The sequence below is a fragment of the Neofelis nebulosa genome, chromosome 5 (assembly GCF_028018385.1).
Source record: "Neofelis nebulosa isolate mNeoNeb1 chromosome 5, mNeoNeb1.pri, whole genome shotgun sequence".
NCBI classification, from domain to species: Eukaryota; Metazoa; Chordata; class Mammalia; order Carnivora; family Felidae; genus Neofelis; species Neofelis nebulosa.
This window is the reverse complement of record NC_080786.1, coordinates 37,830,565-37,846,678: the sequence shown is the minus strand read 5'-3', so window position 1 is coordinate 37,846,678 and position 16,114 is coordinate 37,830,565. Positions and strand designations below refer to the sequence as shown.

Sequence of the window (16,114 nt, the reverse complement as noted above, 5' to 3'; positions counted from 1 at the left end):
AGAATATACCTCATAACATTTTTCTTTTTATTTCTCTGGTTCTTTCCCTTTCTTCTTCATGGCTCCTTTAACTTAAAGTTCTCTCTTTGGCTTTCTTATTACTTCTTACTCTGCACTAATTTTCAGGGCTTCCACTACTACTAGCTGTAGTGGTGGTAGATTATATAATCTCCATGAATGTCAGGCTCCTCATATGCAAATTAGAGTTTAATGTCCCTAACTTATTTCTTGTGAAGTGTGTAATAATGCAGATAATATGTTTAGCCTTGTTTAATAGATGTTATTATATAATGATAATTTAATCTATATATCTAGGCTAGATATTTCTTGAGGATTAGAGCTTTAATTTCCGCCCCCCCCCCCTCCCCCCCCCAGTAAACTCTGTGCCCAACTTGGGACTTGAATTCATGACCCTGAAACCAAACCTCACATTCTCTACTGACTGAGCCAGCCAGGTGCCCCTTAAGGACCAGAACTTTAATTCTAACAATCTTTTGTACATCCCATTTAGTTGTTCTCTTGAGACCTTAAATTCAGTGTTTCTAAAACTGGTTTTGTTTTTTCTCCCCGGACCTGTGCTTCCTCATGTGTTAACTCTTTTGGTGAATGGCCTCACAGTCCACCCTGGATAGAGGCCTAGATTGACTTATCAGTCTCCTCCACTAACCTGTCGCCTCTCCCAGAGATTGTTTCTGGTGTGTACTGTGGCACATTATAGGTGCTCAGTAAATGTTTGTTGATTATATGAATGACTAGAATTCCTCATCCTATGTGGTAGAATACAGACTTTGTACTATATTCTTACATGCTGTTTTGTGCTGGTTTGTACCAAATCATGGAATTCAAGTTTAATTCATTGATTCTAGGATACTATTGCTCTGCTTAATTATTGTATCTCCTCTTAATATTTATTTTTCTTGATTGGTCCTAATACTTATGTATGTAATTTTCCCTAATATTTTATTGAATTTTCATTGTGGAAAATTTCAAGCATACAAAAGAAGAAAAATAGGATATCATTTGCCCATTTTACCCAACAACTATCAATTCATGCCCTTCTTTCTCTCAACTCATACTACTTTGAAGCAAATTCCAGGTAGTTCCTTTTTTTTTTTTTTTTTTTTTTTTTTAAGATTTTACTTTTAAGTAATCTCTACACCAAATGTGGGGCTTGAACTCATAACCCTGAAATCAAGAGTCACATGCTCTACCAACTGAGCCAACCAGGTGCTCCAACTTTGAAGCAAATTCTAGACATCATTTCATCCATAAATATCAGCATTTATCTGTAAAGCATAAAGACTTTTAAAATATATCACAGTACCATTATTGCACCTAAAAATATGTATTCTTTTAAATTAAAAAATTTTGGGGGCTCCTGGGTGGCTCAGTCAGTTAAGCATCTGACTTTGGCTCAGGTCATGATCTTGGGTTTCGTGAGTCTGAACTCCATGTTGGGCTCTGTGCTGACAGCTTAGAGCCTGGAGCCTCTTTGGGTTCTGTGACTCCCTCTTTCTCTGCCCCTCCCCTGCTCACACTCTTGTCTCTCTCTGTCTCAAAAAAGAAATAAATGTTAAAAAAAATTTTTTAATAAAAAAATAAATTTTTTAGACTTTTTATTTTTTGTATTTTAGAGAGAGAGAGAGTGCACACTTGAGTGGGGGAGAGGCATGGGGGGGAGAGAGAAGGGGGGAGAGAGAGAGAGAGAGAGAGAGAGAGAAAGAGAGAGAGAGAAAGAGAGAAAGAAAGACATTGGGAGAGAATCTCAAGCAGGCTCCATGCCCAGTGCGACCCTGGGATCACGATCTGAGCTGAAACCAAGAGTCAGATGCTCAACTGACTTAGTCACCCAGACACCCCCAAAGTAATTTCTTAATAACATCAGATATCTAGTCTGTGTTTAAACTTTCCCAGTTTGTCATATACAGTTTGTTAATAGTTTTTATTTTTGTTTTTTTGGGGGGTTTCATTTTGTTTAATCAGAATCCATTGCAGGATCATAGATTATCATTGATTGATTAGGGCTCTTAAGTCTTGATTATAGGTTTTTCCTTTTCCTTTCCCTCCTTTTTTTTGCCTTTGGAATTTATTTGTTGAAGACACTGTTCTGTAGCCAAGACTAGATCAACACTGCTCAATAGAAATAAAATGCAAGCCACATGTAGAATTTAAAATTTTCCAGTAGCGAGTGACATTACATAAAGTAAAAAGAAATAGGTGAAATTAATTTTTAATAATATATTTTAACTCAGTATATCTAGATATTGTCATTTCTACATATAATTAATATAATGTTATTAATGGATATATATTTTCTGGTACCAAATATTCAAAATCTGATGTATATTTTTTACTTAAAGCACGTATCAATTTGGACTAACCAGATTTCAAGTGTTCAATAGCTACATCAATAATGGCTACCGTATTGGGCAGGGCAGGTCTAGATTTTGCATATTGGATACCTGTGGTGTCATTTAGCATGTTTTTTCCCTTTTAAATCAGTAACATGTATTTAGATTTTTCTTTCATTTTTAAACAGAAAGATACAATGAATGTCAACATTAAAACTAAACACATTTGATAAATTCAACTTTAGAGAGTTTTTTACGAATGAAATTGTCTCTTTAAGGGTTAAAAACTCTTTATTTGTGTTTTAGTGCCAGTCCAGAGGAATATAATACAGTTGTACAGAAGCCAAGACAAATTCTATGTCAGTTCATTGACCGAATACTTACAGATGTAAACGTTGGTAAGAAACAGTTATTTCTTATAGAAGTTTTATAAATTGTTTTCTTTTTCATATATACATTATGCTAGCATTTTTGTCCGTGTAGTTTTAAATGTAGAGTTAGTATCTATGATAGTTACTATTTTCAAACAAATTACTTACAACATTAACTTTTTTTTTGAGACTACATGCACTATGTATACACGGGGAGGGAGAGGGAGAATCTTAAGCGGGCTACACCCAGTGCAGAACCCAACATGGGGCTCAGTCCTGTGATCCTGGAATCATGACTTGAGCCAAAATCATGACTCGAGCCAAAATCATGACTCAGATGCTTAATCAGCTGAGCCACCCAGGCCCCCCTACAATATTAACTTAGTACATAATGTGACTTAAGCATTTAAAGTAATTCTAGTTTTTAGGCACCTGGGTGGCTCAGTCGCTTAAAGTAATTCTATTTTCCTGCTTTTCCTACATTTTCTGCTACTTGCTATGGAGTTCTTTGATATATGGTATTATAATAGATAACAAATAGTTGGCCATTTCTAATCATGTGCACCCTATTTTAGCTAGGTCTTTCACTAGTGGTTGAGAAACAAATGCCATTTAAATATTCTTTACAAGTTAGTGACTTTGTAGGAGGTAAGAGGTTCCAGTGAGTTGTTGAAATAACTATTTCCTGTTTGTGGCAGTGTAGAAAACAAATATTACCAACCTGGCAAGGTGGTGTCCCATTGGTCACATCTGTTAAAATTACACAGAAGGGGTAATATAAAGTAGCATTTGGCTAATGGTTTATAAATTTAATTTCAAATTTGGCACAGATTTAATGACTTAATAATAGTCATTTAGCCTTTCTTTTTTCAGTCAATAAAATTAGGAGTTGCTGAAAAACAACAAAGGGCTACTAACTACTTGCATAATGTATTTTCATGTAGTACTCCCTTCCCTCTCTTTAGATCACTTGCCCTTCACCTCTCTGACCAACTTTTCATCATCTAGGAATCTAATCCTTCACAGCATCTTCCCAGACACTCACTTCCTGCACGGTGGATTAGTGCAGTTAACATACTATATTATAACTATCAGCTTATTTATCTGATTCCCTCACCTGTTCAGGTAAAGTTTTTTTCCCCCTCAGATTTTGGTACAGTGCCAGGCATATTGTAGGCCTGTAATATATATTTGGTGAATGGATGTATAATAGATGAATGTGCCTGGTTTTTAAACATTTAAAATTAGAAAGATAGGACCATGGAGTTTAGCCCCATCAGTTTATCCTGAGCACTGTATTGGACACAATTCTGGTCACCAAAGTCTAGTTTTTTAACAACTGGTCACCAAAGTCTAGTTTTTTAACAAAAGAACTGTCATTTCATTTGTCACGCCTCTTTAAGATGATTTTTTTATTATTTTAGTTGCTCTAGAACTTGTAAAGAAAACTGACTCCCAGCCAACCTCTGTGATGTTGCTTGATTTCATCCAGCATATAATGAAGTCCTCCCCACTTATGTTTGTAAATGTGAATGGAAGCCAAGAGCAAAATGAGGTCAAAGACAGTATTGGTGAGTCCTACTATTTGTGCATTCATTTGCAACTGGTTTTATGAAATTTACCCTCTTCTGCTCTTCTAAATTATAACATACATTTTATACATATTCTGGTCAAATTTGCTATAAATGTGAAGGAGCAAAATGGTAATTGTTAATTTTGTTTTGTGCATCCTTATTGTTTTCTTTAGTTTTAAACTAGATACCCAGGATGGAACAGAAATAACCAAATTTGTTTATTTGCCATTGGACACTTAAGCAGTTTTCTTTTTTCCGTTTTTGATAATCTCTTTCTTCTAGATCAGGCATTAGCAAACCGTGGCCCACAGGCCTCCTGCCTGTGTTTGTAAACAAAGTTTTATTGCAAAAGCCATGTTTTTACTTAATATTTACTTACTGTATGTAACTACTAGAAAGGCAGCATTGAGTAGTTGACATGGAAGCCATAAAGCCCTCAAGCCTAAAATATTTCCTATCTAGCCCTTTAAGAACAACTCCTAGATGTTGAAACTTTTTTCCAGGCTTTATCCTTATTGTTCCTACTACTTTTGCCCCTTTATTGGCCTCCTTATAAAAAGATGTAAAGCTATCATCTCTTTTTCTGTACAATGCATAGAGTATTAAAAATGTCTTTTAACTTTTTTTAATGTTTTTATTTCTGAGAGAGAGAGAGAGAGAGAGAGAGAGAGAGAGAGAGAGAGCGCACGCAAGTGGGGGAGGGGCAGAGAGAGAGGGAGACACTGAATCCAAAGCCGGCTCTAAGCTCTGAGCTGTCAGCACAGAGCCCGACACAGGGCTCGAACTCAAGTACCGGGATATCATGACCTGAGCTGAGGTCAGCACTTAACTGACTGAGCCATCCAGGCATCCCTGTCTATATTCTTTACTACACTTTTTTAAATAACAGGTCACAACCCATTAATAGGTTATGAAGATAAAATGTAATTCGAAAATATTATAATACATTGCATGTAATAAATACTGTTTCATGAAACTTTTGTTTCATATATTTAAATAAAATAAATATGCATATGTAAACTGGGTCATGATATAAAATGTATCTTAGTTGTGATCAAAAAGTTTTAGAAACTGTATTACAGGAATCAGGAGGACTGTGACTGATTTGTTTTTGTGCACCTGGGACAGAGTTGGCACTCAATAAATATTTGTTGAAGGAGTGATAATAGTAACTATTTGTTGAACTTCAAGCACTATGCTGAGAATTTCACATATATCATCTTACTTCATTCTCATGGTAACCCTTATGACTCCCTTCTTATAGATGAAGTTACAGAGGTTCAGAGAGATGAAAAGTTCACACAACCAATAAGTGAAAAGCTAGGACTTAGACTTGAAAATTGGTATTCTAAATTACTGTTCAGTATTTCCATTGTGTAAGGAATGTTTTAGACTATTTTGTTAGTGAAGTTTATACTTTAAAAATGAATCATCAGGGGCACCTGGATGACTCAGTCAGTAAGCGTCTGACTTCGGATCAGGTCATGATCTCACAGTTTGTGGGTTCAAGCTCCCTTTGGGCACTGTGCTGACAGCTCAGACCTGGAGCTTGCTTCAGATTCTGTGTCTCCTCTCTGCTCCTCCCCTGCTCTCGCTCTCGCTCTCTCTCTCTATTTCTCTGTCTCTGTGTCCCCAAAATAAATAAACATTAAAATTTTTTTTTAATGAATCATCAAGCATTTAGCAAATTAATTAACATTTCTGATGGACTTATTTAATATTTTTTATTTCAAAGAATTCAGTAATTGGATCATAACAAGACTTCTGCGGATTGCAGCAACTCCATCCTGTCATCCGTTACACAAGAAAATCTGTGAAGTTATCTGCTCATTATTATTTCTTTTTAAGAGCAAGAGTCCTGCAATTTTTGGAGTACTAACAAAGGAATTACTGCATCTTTTTGAAGATGTGATTTGCCTCCATAAAAGAAATGCAGTGGGACACTTTGTGGAATGGCCAGTGGTAGTTAGCCGATTTTTAAGTCAATTAGATGAACGTGTGGGATATTTACAACCAGCTCCTTTGCAATTCATGAACATGCAAAATTTAGAATTTATTGAAGTCACCTTATTAACAGTTCTTATTCGTATTATTGCAATTGTGTTTTTTAGAAGGCAAGAACTCTTACTTTGGCAGATAGGTTGTATGCTGCTAGAGTATGGTAGTCCAAAAATTAAATCCTTAGCAATTAGCCTTTTAACTGAACTCTTTGAGCTTGGAGGATTACCAGCACAACCAGCCAGCACTTTTTTCTGGTCATTTTTGGAATTATTAAAACATCTTGTAGAAATGGATGCTGACCAGTTGAAACTCTGTGAAGAGCCATTATCAAAGCTGATAAAAACACTATTTCCCTTTGAAGCAGAAGCTTATAGAAATATTGAACCTGTCTATTTAAATATGCTGCTGGAAAAACTCTGTGTCATGTTTGAAGATGGTGTGCTTATGCGGCTTAAGTCTGATTTGCTAAAAGCAGCTTTGTGCCACTTACTGCAGTATTTCCTTAAATATGTGCCAGCTGGGTATGAATCTGCTCTACAAGTCAGGAAGGTTTATGTGAGAAACATTTGTAAAGTTCTTGTGGATGTGCTTGGATTTCAGGTAGATGCAGAGGTAAGTCATTTTTAAGGTTACTTAATAAGTATGTATTTTGTTTATAACTTAATTTAAGCATATATGTCAGATGTATTAGTGAGAAAATAGATTGTCTTTAATAATGTATATTCAGAATGGAATGATTTTCACAATCCACTTTGGCTCCTTATTCTGAATTTTTACTTTGATTTGAGAAAGATTTGTTCACTAAGTTGGTAATGAACTGCCAATAGGGTAGCAGGTTTTAAAGTAGGCTTTGTGAAGTGTAAGCATGTTTAGTGCATTATTAAAAGGGGGCCAGTTATCAACTTAATTACAAAAACTTTGAGCACTCACCTAGATTTTATCTTTGGCATGTTATAATCAATCACTTGTAGGAAACCTATGATTACATAGTACTAATCATGCCAAATTATGCCTTTTTTCTTATTTGGACTGTGAGAGACAGGCAGTACAATAAAATGTGCAGTAACTTGAGTAAATACTTTATCTGAAAGTCTTGCTGGATTTGTAGTATGAAAGAGTTTAGTAATTCCCTTATAGAATTTTTCTTTGTAGTATTTTGATGGAAGGAAAAACAGATGAGAGAATTTATGTTAAGACTTTTAAGACTGTACAACCACAATTGTAGGTACAGAACCACATATATGTCTATTTATAGGTTGTGAAATTATATAGATTAACTTAGGTCTTTGTTTTACCTGATGAGACTCTGAAAATAGTTTACCTTATTAAAAAATTACAACCTAATTAATTTTTGCAGTCTGTTAATAACATTTTCTAAGAGATAGTTTTTGAAATTATTTTTACTTTCTCAGTATTTGTTGGGCCCACTTTATGCCGCCTTAAAAATGGAAAGTATGGAAATCATTGAGGAGGTTCAGTGCCAAATTCAACAGGAAAACCTCAGCAGTAATAGTGATGTAATATCATCCAAAAGACGTCGACTCAGCTCATCTCTAAACTCTTCCAAAAGACCACCAAAACAGACTGAGGAGTATGACCTTCATTCAGTTTGTATTTAGTGATTTAATAAAACTTTATTCACTTTTAAAAATCATCTTTAGTTAAGTGCTTTGACTTAAATACATACCATTGTTCTTTCTAAAGGTAGTCAAAGGAATGCTTAAAATATTTTAATACTTGTAGCCCATTCGAGTATGAAAGATAACATGGCTACATAAGGTTACTTAAAAGATTTTTTAAGTTATTACTTGCCTGTCTAATTTAACTTTTTAGTATCTGAAAAATCTCTGAGATTGCATATCTGTCAGCAGTTTAAAATACATTAACAAACTTTTTGTATAATGTGATCAAAGAATTCCCATATTGCAGTTAGCCCTGAAAGTTGTTTTAGATACATTGTACTATAAATTTCAGTAGTTGGCATTACATGTTATGTTTTGTTTTAAATATTTTTCACATTTGAACCAATGAATATCTTTACACTGTGGTTATAATAAATTACAGAATTAAACATGTGGATATGAACAAAAAGAGCATATTATGGAGTACACTGAAACAGAAAGCTGAATCCCTTCAGATTTCCCTTGAATGTGGTAGTCTAAAGAATCCTGTTATCGAGACTTTAGAAGGAATCACGGTTATCCTACAACTGACTGCTCTGTGTACTGTTCATTGTTCTCATCAAAACATGGACTGGTAAAACAACTTGTATTTTCTGGGTGGGTTTTCTGTAATAAATTTGGATGTATTGTTTTAGGAGACCTCATTATTCACTCAATTTGTGTGACCTGAGAACATACATTTTTTAGTGAAATGGAAAGGTAATTTGTTTTTTATTGAGCACCTGCTAAATGCTAGGTACTGTATTAAGTACTATACATATAATATTTAATCTTTACAACAGTTCTATAAGGTAAATGCTGTTATGCCTACTTTACAAATTGGAGATTGAGGTTTAGAGAAATTGAGACTAAGTCATGTGTTCAGTCCAGATGGTCTCAACAACACCTTACTTTCTCCAGGCTCTTTCTTTGGAACAGCTCCCACTATGAGACCAGTAGGTAGAGTATATATTCTAAGGACAGGAGAAGAAGGGGTGAGGAGCCTCTGATGTTCTGGGTCCAGCTCGAGGGTAACCTGGTGTTCCAGTTCCTCTTAATTACTTCCTCTAACAAGACTCTTTGTCTGAACTTTCCTGCGCACATATAATTAGAAAGTAGCAGAGCACATTTTTATATAACTCAAAACTCATTGTTCTTTTAGTCAAACATTTAGCCACAAGAACATTTCCTTTTGATAATAAGAGTAGGGATTTAGAACTCCTTGGAAGTATATTTTCAGTTTAGTACTTTTAAGATGGTTAATTATTCTATCAGAAAAAGCAAGTGTGAATCATCTCTGAAGATGTAATCTTATTTTTACTGCCAAGTTATAGACTGAAACTCTTTGTTAACTTTTTACATGGTCATTTATTCTGTATTTTCTGACTCTTAATTAGCCAATAAAAAGTTATGAAAGAGATTTTAGAGAAACTATATTACCTCAGATTGTATTACATTTAGAATTTGAAACAACTTGAAGGAATAGCTAATTAGACTGCAGTCTACTCTTCTATAATTAAGGGTTTACCAAGCCAGTTAATAATTATGCAGGGATATCTTCTGTCATTTTTTAGGCCTGGGATACTGCATTTAAATATTGTAGATTATTTTAATTACCAAATCCTAGGACTGATGTAAAGAGACTTAGCTTAAAATAATAATGGCATATTAATTGACTTGCATATTTACTTTGAATTGGTTTAAAATTGTGTTAGTTTTATACTCACAATTTCTTTTGACTTAACTGCAATATTAGGTTGGACTATAACAAATTTATTGTAATTCTGTTTCTTAAAAATGTATTAACTGCAGCCATAATTTCAAGGACTGTCAACAGAAATGTAAGAAGAAACCTTCAGTAGTGGTAACTTGGATGTCTTTGGATTTTTACACAAAAGCGCTTAAGAGCTGTAGGAGTTTGTTGGAATCTGTTCAGAAACCTGACCTGGAGGCAGTTATTGATAAAGTGGTGAAAATATATGATGCTCTAATTTATATTCACGGTGAGTATAAATAAACAGTAGAAAAAAACAACCTTTAAAGGTCATCAGTGTAGAATATAACTATTAACTTTTTTTATTTGAGAATTTCTGAAGAATGCTGAGAAAATGCATGGATGCGTGTCTTTGTAAAGTCACGTTTAATTTCTTTGGGTTACAGACCTCAGAACATCATCTCTATGTTAAGAACCTTTGTTTATTGAATGCTGTAATTCCACTTGATGTTTAGAACATCTATTTTTATTGAGCAACAAGACACAGTTAAATATGATTAAGGAAAAATTATAATCACCTGTTGTGTGTTTCTGTAGTAAAAACTTCATTTGAAGATCATATACTGGAAGATTTATGTGGAATGCTCTCACTTCCATGGATTCATTCCCATTCTGATGATGGCTCTTTAAAGTTGACTACATTTGCTACTAATCTTCTAGCGTTAAGCCAGAGGATTTCTGATAGCTGCTGTAAGTGGTCACAAAATTCTGTGTGTGTGGTTTAACTCATGTCTATATGGGACTTCTAACACATTGCTGTTTTTTTTTCATTAATTTAAAAAGTACATTTTTACCAATTCAAAAAGTAATTAGACATCTAAAAAGTAACAAATTGAAAAAATTATAGGATTTGCACACCCCAAGTATTCTGCCACATTGTTCTCCAAAGATGCCATTCCAGTTTACATTCCTTTTATTAGCAAAATAGAGAATTTCTATTGTCTCACATCCTCACTTTGTCACACTAAAATGTTTGCTGTCAAAAAAAGGAAAAAAATGGTAAGGAGGTAACTAAAAGAATTTTTTTTTTTTTTTTAACTATCTGATGGATGTGATTTTTAGTTGCATTTCTCTGGTTATATGTAGTAGGATTGTACGTAGATGTTTTTCAGTGCATGTGCTTTATTTTTTAAAAAGGAGCTTTTAATTAAATATATATATTTGAGATGTTACTTGCGTTTATGACAATGGATATATATATAAATGTGTATGATGTATATAAATATATATGTGTATAAATATAAATGTGTATAAATATATATAAATGTGTATATTGATATGTATATAAGTTAAAATTAATATTTAGAAATAGTTTTTAATAGACTTAATTTTTTCAGCACCACAGGCACAGTCACGGTGTGTGTTTCTTCTAACTTTATTTCCAAGAAGAATATTCCTTGAATGGAGAACAGCAGTTTATAGCTGGGCCCTACAGAGCTCCCATGAAGTAATCCGGGCTAGTTGTGTTAATGGATTTTTTATCTTGTTGCAGCAGCAGAATTCTTGTAACAGAGTTCCCAAGATTCTTATGTATGTATTAATATTTTAATTTGAATATATAACTTGCTTGGAAAGATCATAGTGTATGCAAATATATGTATATTGCTGAGTGTATGCAACAAATGTTGCTTTTTGTTTTGAAATTTAAGTTTTCTTCCTTTTAGGCTTTGTCTTACCATTACTTTTCCCCAAATTAAGCAAGACTATTTAGACCACAAAATTAAGCAAGGTTTAGTTAGTGTATTTTCTTTTTTCTCCCCAGAGATAAAGTCAAAGATGATTCCGACTTTGTCAAGAAAGAATTTGCCTCTATTCTTGGTCAACTTGTCTGTACACTTCATGGCATGTTTCACTTGACAAATTCTTTAACAGAACCTTTCTCTGAACATGGACATATTGACCTATTCTGTAAGAGCCTAAAAGTCACTTCTCAACATGAATGTTCATCTTCTCAACTAAAAGCTTCTGTTTGCAAGCCATTCCTTTTTCTACTGAAAAAAAAAACACCTAGTCCAGTGAAACTTGGTGAGTGATTTGTTATGACTTATTTAATGTTTTAACATCTTTTTTTTTTTAACTTTATTTATTTTTGAGAGAGATTGAGCACAAGTGGGGGAGGGACAGAGAGAGGGAGAGAATCCCAAGCAGGCTCCGCAGTGTCAGCACATAGCCAGATGTGAGGGTCTGGAACTCACGAACCGTGAAATCATGACCTGAGCTGAAATCAAGAGATGGACGCTTTACCAACTGAGTCACCTAGGTGCCCCTGATTTATTTAACATTTTAAAACCTTTTCTGGGCGCCTGGGTGGCTCTGTCAGTTGAGCGTCTGACTTTGGCTCGGGTCATGTTCTCATGGGTTTAGGCCTCATGTTGGGTTCTGTGCTGATAACAGAGAGCCCGATGTGGGGCTCAAACTCACAAACTGTGAGATCATGACATGAGCCAAAGTCAAATGCTTAACCAACTGAGCCACCCAGGTGCCCCTAAACTCTCTTTTTTAAATCATTAATAGCATTAGCCTGAAGCCTTAAGAAATTAGACTTACTTGATAGATTCAGTGGTCATGTAATGGTAATTTATAAATGGGTTGTCTGGCATTAGACCGCATCACAGAACTAACAAGGGAAGTAATTTTTGGATTTTTAAATATTCATGTGATTTGCCGACTTGGGCATACCTGGTGTTTGGTCCAATATCGTGAGGTTCAGTATTCCCTATGCTTTTTAGGGAGACTGGGGAAGCTTCTTAATATGTCTGCTGCCACTATCTTGGACCTTTGGAACTCCAAATAATTAGAAGCTTTGCCCTACTGAGGACTATCTGTAGATTGTATCTTCTTAGTCACTTTTCCAGTGGCAATGTTGTATGAGTTTGTTGGAAGCATGAGATTTACACAAATACTTAGAAGATCCATTTGTTTGGGTAGAAAGTTGCAACTTGTTCTCAAGTTTTAAAAATAATTTATAATAGGTAGTTTCCAGAACTCCCTAAATCTTGTAATACAGGATTAACAGTAAAGCTAATAGTTCACAGTTCTTTAGATTAGTGAAATGTGCTTTTTAAGTCTATCTCAGTAAAATATAATGATGTACAAAGTCTTAAGTGAGTAGTCATTTTCTAACTTAAAAAAATTCTAGGGGCCCCTGGGTGGCTCAGTCAGTTGAGCATCTGACTTGGGCTCAGGTCATGATCTTGAAGGTTGGTGAGCTCAAGCTCCACATCGGGCTTGCTGCTGTCAGCCTGTCAAGCCCACTTCCAATCCTCTGCCCCCTCTCCCTGCCCCTTCCCCGCTTACATGCTCCCCAAAATAAATAAATAATTTTTAGAAGTGAGGCACCTGGGTGGCTTATTGGGTTGAGTATCTGCCTTCAGCTCAGGTTATCATCGTGGTTTATGAGTTCAAGCCCCATACCAGGCTCTTTGCTGATAGACCCTGCTTCAGATTCTATCTCCCTTTCTCTCTGCCCCTCCCCCACTCACACTGTCTGTCTCTCTCTCTCTCTCTCTCTCTCTCTCTGTCTCTCCCTCTCTCCTCAAAAATGAATAAATGTTAAAAAAAAATTTTAATTCTAGAATTTTAGATTTAAATTATTTATAACTGTTATTAAGTATAAAGTAAATTTTAATCTGTAAACATTCATTTTAGTCTTCCACAATTTCTACTAATTGAAACTGACATTATAAGCAAGTTAGAATTCTTTGTATATTTATCAATAATATTTTTACTGTAAAACTTTGATATTTGAAGTGTTAATATTAGGTATTATATGCTCTCGCCCTTTAGCTTTCATAGATAATTTATATCATCTTTGTAAGCACCTTGATTTTAGAGAAGATGAAACAGATGTAAAAACAGTTCTTGGAACTTTATTAAATTTAATGGAAGATCCAGACAAGGATGTTAGAGTGGCTTTTAGTGGAAATATCAAGCATATATTGGAATCCTTGGACTCTGAAGATGGATTTATAAAAGAGGTTGATATTTTTTATTTTTAAACATTTGTGTCTTCATTAATCTGGCTCTAAACTAATTTAACTGATTAATTTTATTATTCTAGCTTTTTGTCTTAAGAATGAAGGAAGCATATACACATGCTCAAATCTCAAGAAATAATGAGTTGAAGGATACCTTGATTCTTACAACAGGGGATATTGGAAGGTATATTTGGCAGTGTTTGTATACTTCCTTTTTTATTTGCCAGGTGTTAAAAATGGTAATATGAGAGATGTGAAATTATAGAAAAAAAATATATCAACATGAATTTTTTTATGGATTTCCATTTATATTTGAGATATTGATGATAACCTTTTTTAAATTTTTTAGGGCAGCAAAAGGAGATTTGGTACCTTTTGCACTTTTGCACTTATTGCATTGTTTATTATCCAAGTCAGCATCTGTCTCTGGAGCAGCATACACAGAAATCAGAGCTCTGGTTGCAGCTAAGAGTGTTAAACTGCAGAACTTTTTCAGCCAGTATAAGAAACCCATCTGTCAGGTGAGAGTCAGCACTGGTCTTGACTACAGTAAATAGCAATACTTTGCAAGAGTTAAAAAGCAACAACAACAACAACAAACAAAAAACCATTTATACGTTTTATTTGTCTTGCTTTAAAGGGTATATTTTTCAAGGATGTATTCAGTTTATTTAAGAGAACCTAAAACTTACAAGTTTTATATTTTATGACCTTGCTCTAAAGATGTATATTATGAATGGGAGAGGGGAATATCTTTTAGTAATATATTGAATTACTATGCTTTCTTGTTAATCTGTTAAATGCTTTTTGGGGGGGAGCCTGGGTGGCTTAGTCGGTTAAGCGTCCAACTCTTGTTTTCAGCTCAGCTCATGATCTCACGCTTCCGTGAGATTGAGCCTCACATTGGACTCTGTGCTGACAGCATCGAGCTGGCTTGGGATTCTCTCTCTGTCCCATCCTAGGTGGAATGTGTGCTAGTGTACATGTGCATGTGCATGCTCTCTCAAAGTAAATAAATAAAACTTTAAAGAAAAGAAATGCTTTTCTTTTTGGGGTGCCTAGTTGGCCCAGTTGGGTAAGCATCTGACTTTTGATTTCAACTCAGGTCATGAACTCACGGTCTTGAGATTGAGCCTTGAGTCAGGCTCTGTATTGACAGCTTGAGGCCTGCTTGGGATTTTCTGCCCCTCTCCCCCCCACCCCCCCAAAATAAATAAATTTTAAAAAAATGCTTTTCTTTTTTAGCCTTTATTCTACTGATAAACTTTTTTATGGCTTGATGTTATGTAGAAGGCACTTTAGTTTCTATGTAAGTGATGAATTGCTAAATTCTACTCCTGAAATCGTTGTTACATTATATGTAACTTGTTTTAAATAAAATTAAAATGTATATGTATATAAAAAAAGAAATCTTTTAAAAAATCATTGAGTTAAGTTTCGTGAATAGTATAACATAGAGGTTCAGTTTCTTCTTTCTTTGTTTTGAGGGGGGGTGCAAGTGAGCAAGGGCAGAGAAAGAGAATCCCACAGAGGGGCAGAGAGAGAAGTGGGGCTCACCCAAAGTGGGGCTCATGTTTTTACCTGAAGCAGGGCTTCTCTTCACTCGAAGTGGTGCTTGAGCTCACCTGATATGGGGCTGGAGCTCACCCGATGCAGAACTTGAACTCAGGAACCATGAGATCATGACCTGAGCTGAAGTTAGATGCTTCACCAACTGAGATACCCAGGCACCCTAGAAGTTCAGTTTCAGTTTCCTTCATGTGATTATCCAGTTTTCCCAACATCATTTATTGAAGAGATTATCCTTATTAAGTATTCTTAGCTCCCTTGTCCAATATTAGTTGATAGTATATGCAAGGGTTTATTTCTGGGTTCTTGATAATGTTCCATTGTTCTATATACCCGTTTTTATGACAGTACCATACTGTTTTGGTTACTGCAGCTTTTGTAGCATAGTTTAAAATTTAGAAAGTGTGATGCTTCCTGCTTTGTTCTTTCTGAGGATTGCTTTGGCTATTTAGAGCCTTTTGAAATTCAGTACAAATTGTAGAATTTTTTTTTCTTTTTCTGTGAAAAATGCCATTAAAATTTTGATAGGGAATTCACTGAATATCCAAAATTCCGCATTGGATCTCCATAGGGATTACACTAGCATATTTAGATGACTTTGGTAGTATGGATCTTTTATCGATATTCTCTCCCTGTCCTTGAACACAGGATGTCTTTCCATTTATTGTGTTTTCAGTTTCTTTCATCAAAGTCTTACACTTTTTATGCTATAGGTCTTTCAACTCTTGGTTAAATTTATTCCTATATATTTTATTAGTTTTTATGTTATTAAAATGGGATTGTTTTCTTCATTTCTTTTTTGGATATTTTGTTAGTGTATAGATATGCAACTGATT

At 34.7% G+C, this 16,114-nt stretch overlaps 1 protein-coding gene across 4 annotated transcripts in view; it reads left to right on the top strand.

Annotated features, from left to right (window-relative positions):
• ATR (ATR serine/threonine kinase) overlaps positions 1 to 16,114 on the top strand; it is a 100,329-nt gene that overhangs the window by 6,924 nt on the left and 77,291 nt on the right. For 2 of the 4 annotated variants that reach the window (XM_058730098.1, XM_058730096.1), the window contains exons 2-13: positions 2,658 to 2,749; positions 4,147 to 4,293; positions 6,032 to 6,909; positions 7,710 to 7,888; positions 8,362 to 8,553; positions 9,762 to 9,961; positions 10,270 to 10,422; positions 11,070 to 11,262; positions 11,495 to 11,757; positions 13,519 to 13,709; positions 13,793 to 13,893; positions 14,059 to 14,230. In XM_058730098.1, coding sequence (XP_058586081.1) covers positions 2,658 to 2,749; positions 4,147 to 4,293; positions 6,032 to 6,909; positions 7,710 to 7,888; positions 8,362 to 8,553; positions 9,762 to 9,961; positions 10,270 to 10,422; positions 11,070 to 11,262; positions 11,495 to 11,757; positions 13,519 to 13,709; positions 13,793 to 13,893; positions 14,059 to 14,230 — 2,761 coding nt within the window. Of the gene's footprint in view, positions 1 to 2,657; positions 2,750 to 4,146; positions 4,294 to 6,031; positions 6,910 to 7,709; positions 7,905 to 8,361; positions 8,554 to 9,761; positions 9,962 to 10,269; positions 10,423 to 11,069; positions 11,263 to 11,494; positions 11,758 to 13,518; positions 13,710 to 13,792; positions 13,894 to 14,058; positions 14,231 to 16,114 lie in introns of those variants that run through there. The other 2 variants (XM_058730097.1, XM_058730099.1) reach the window with 2 other exon arrangements.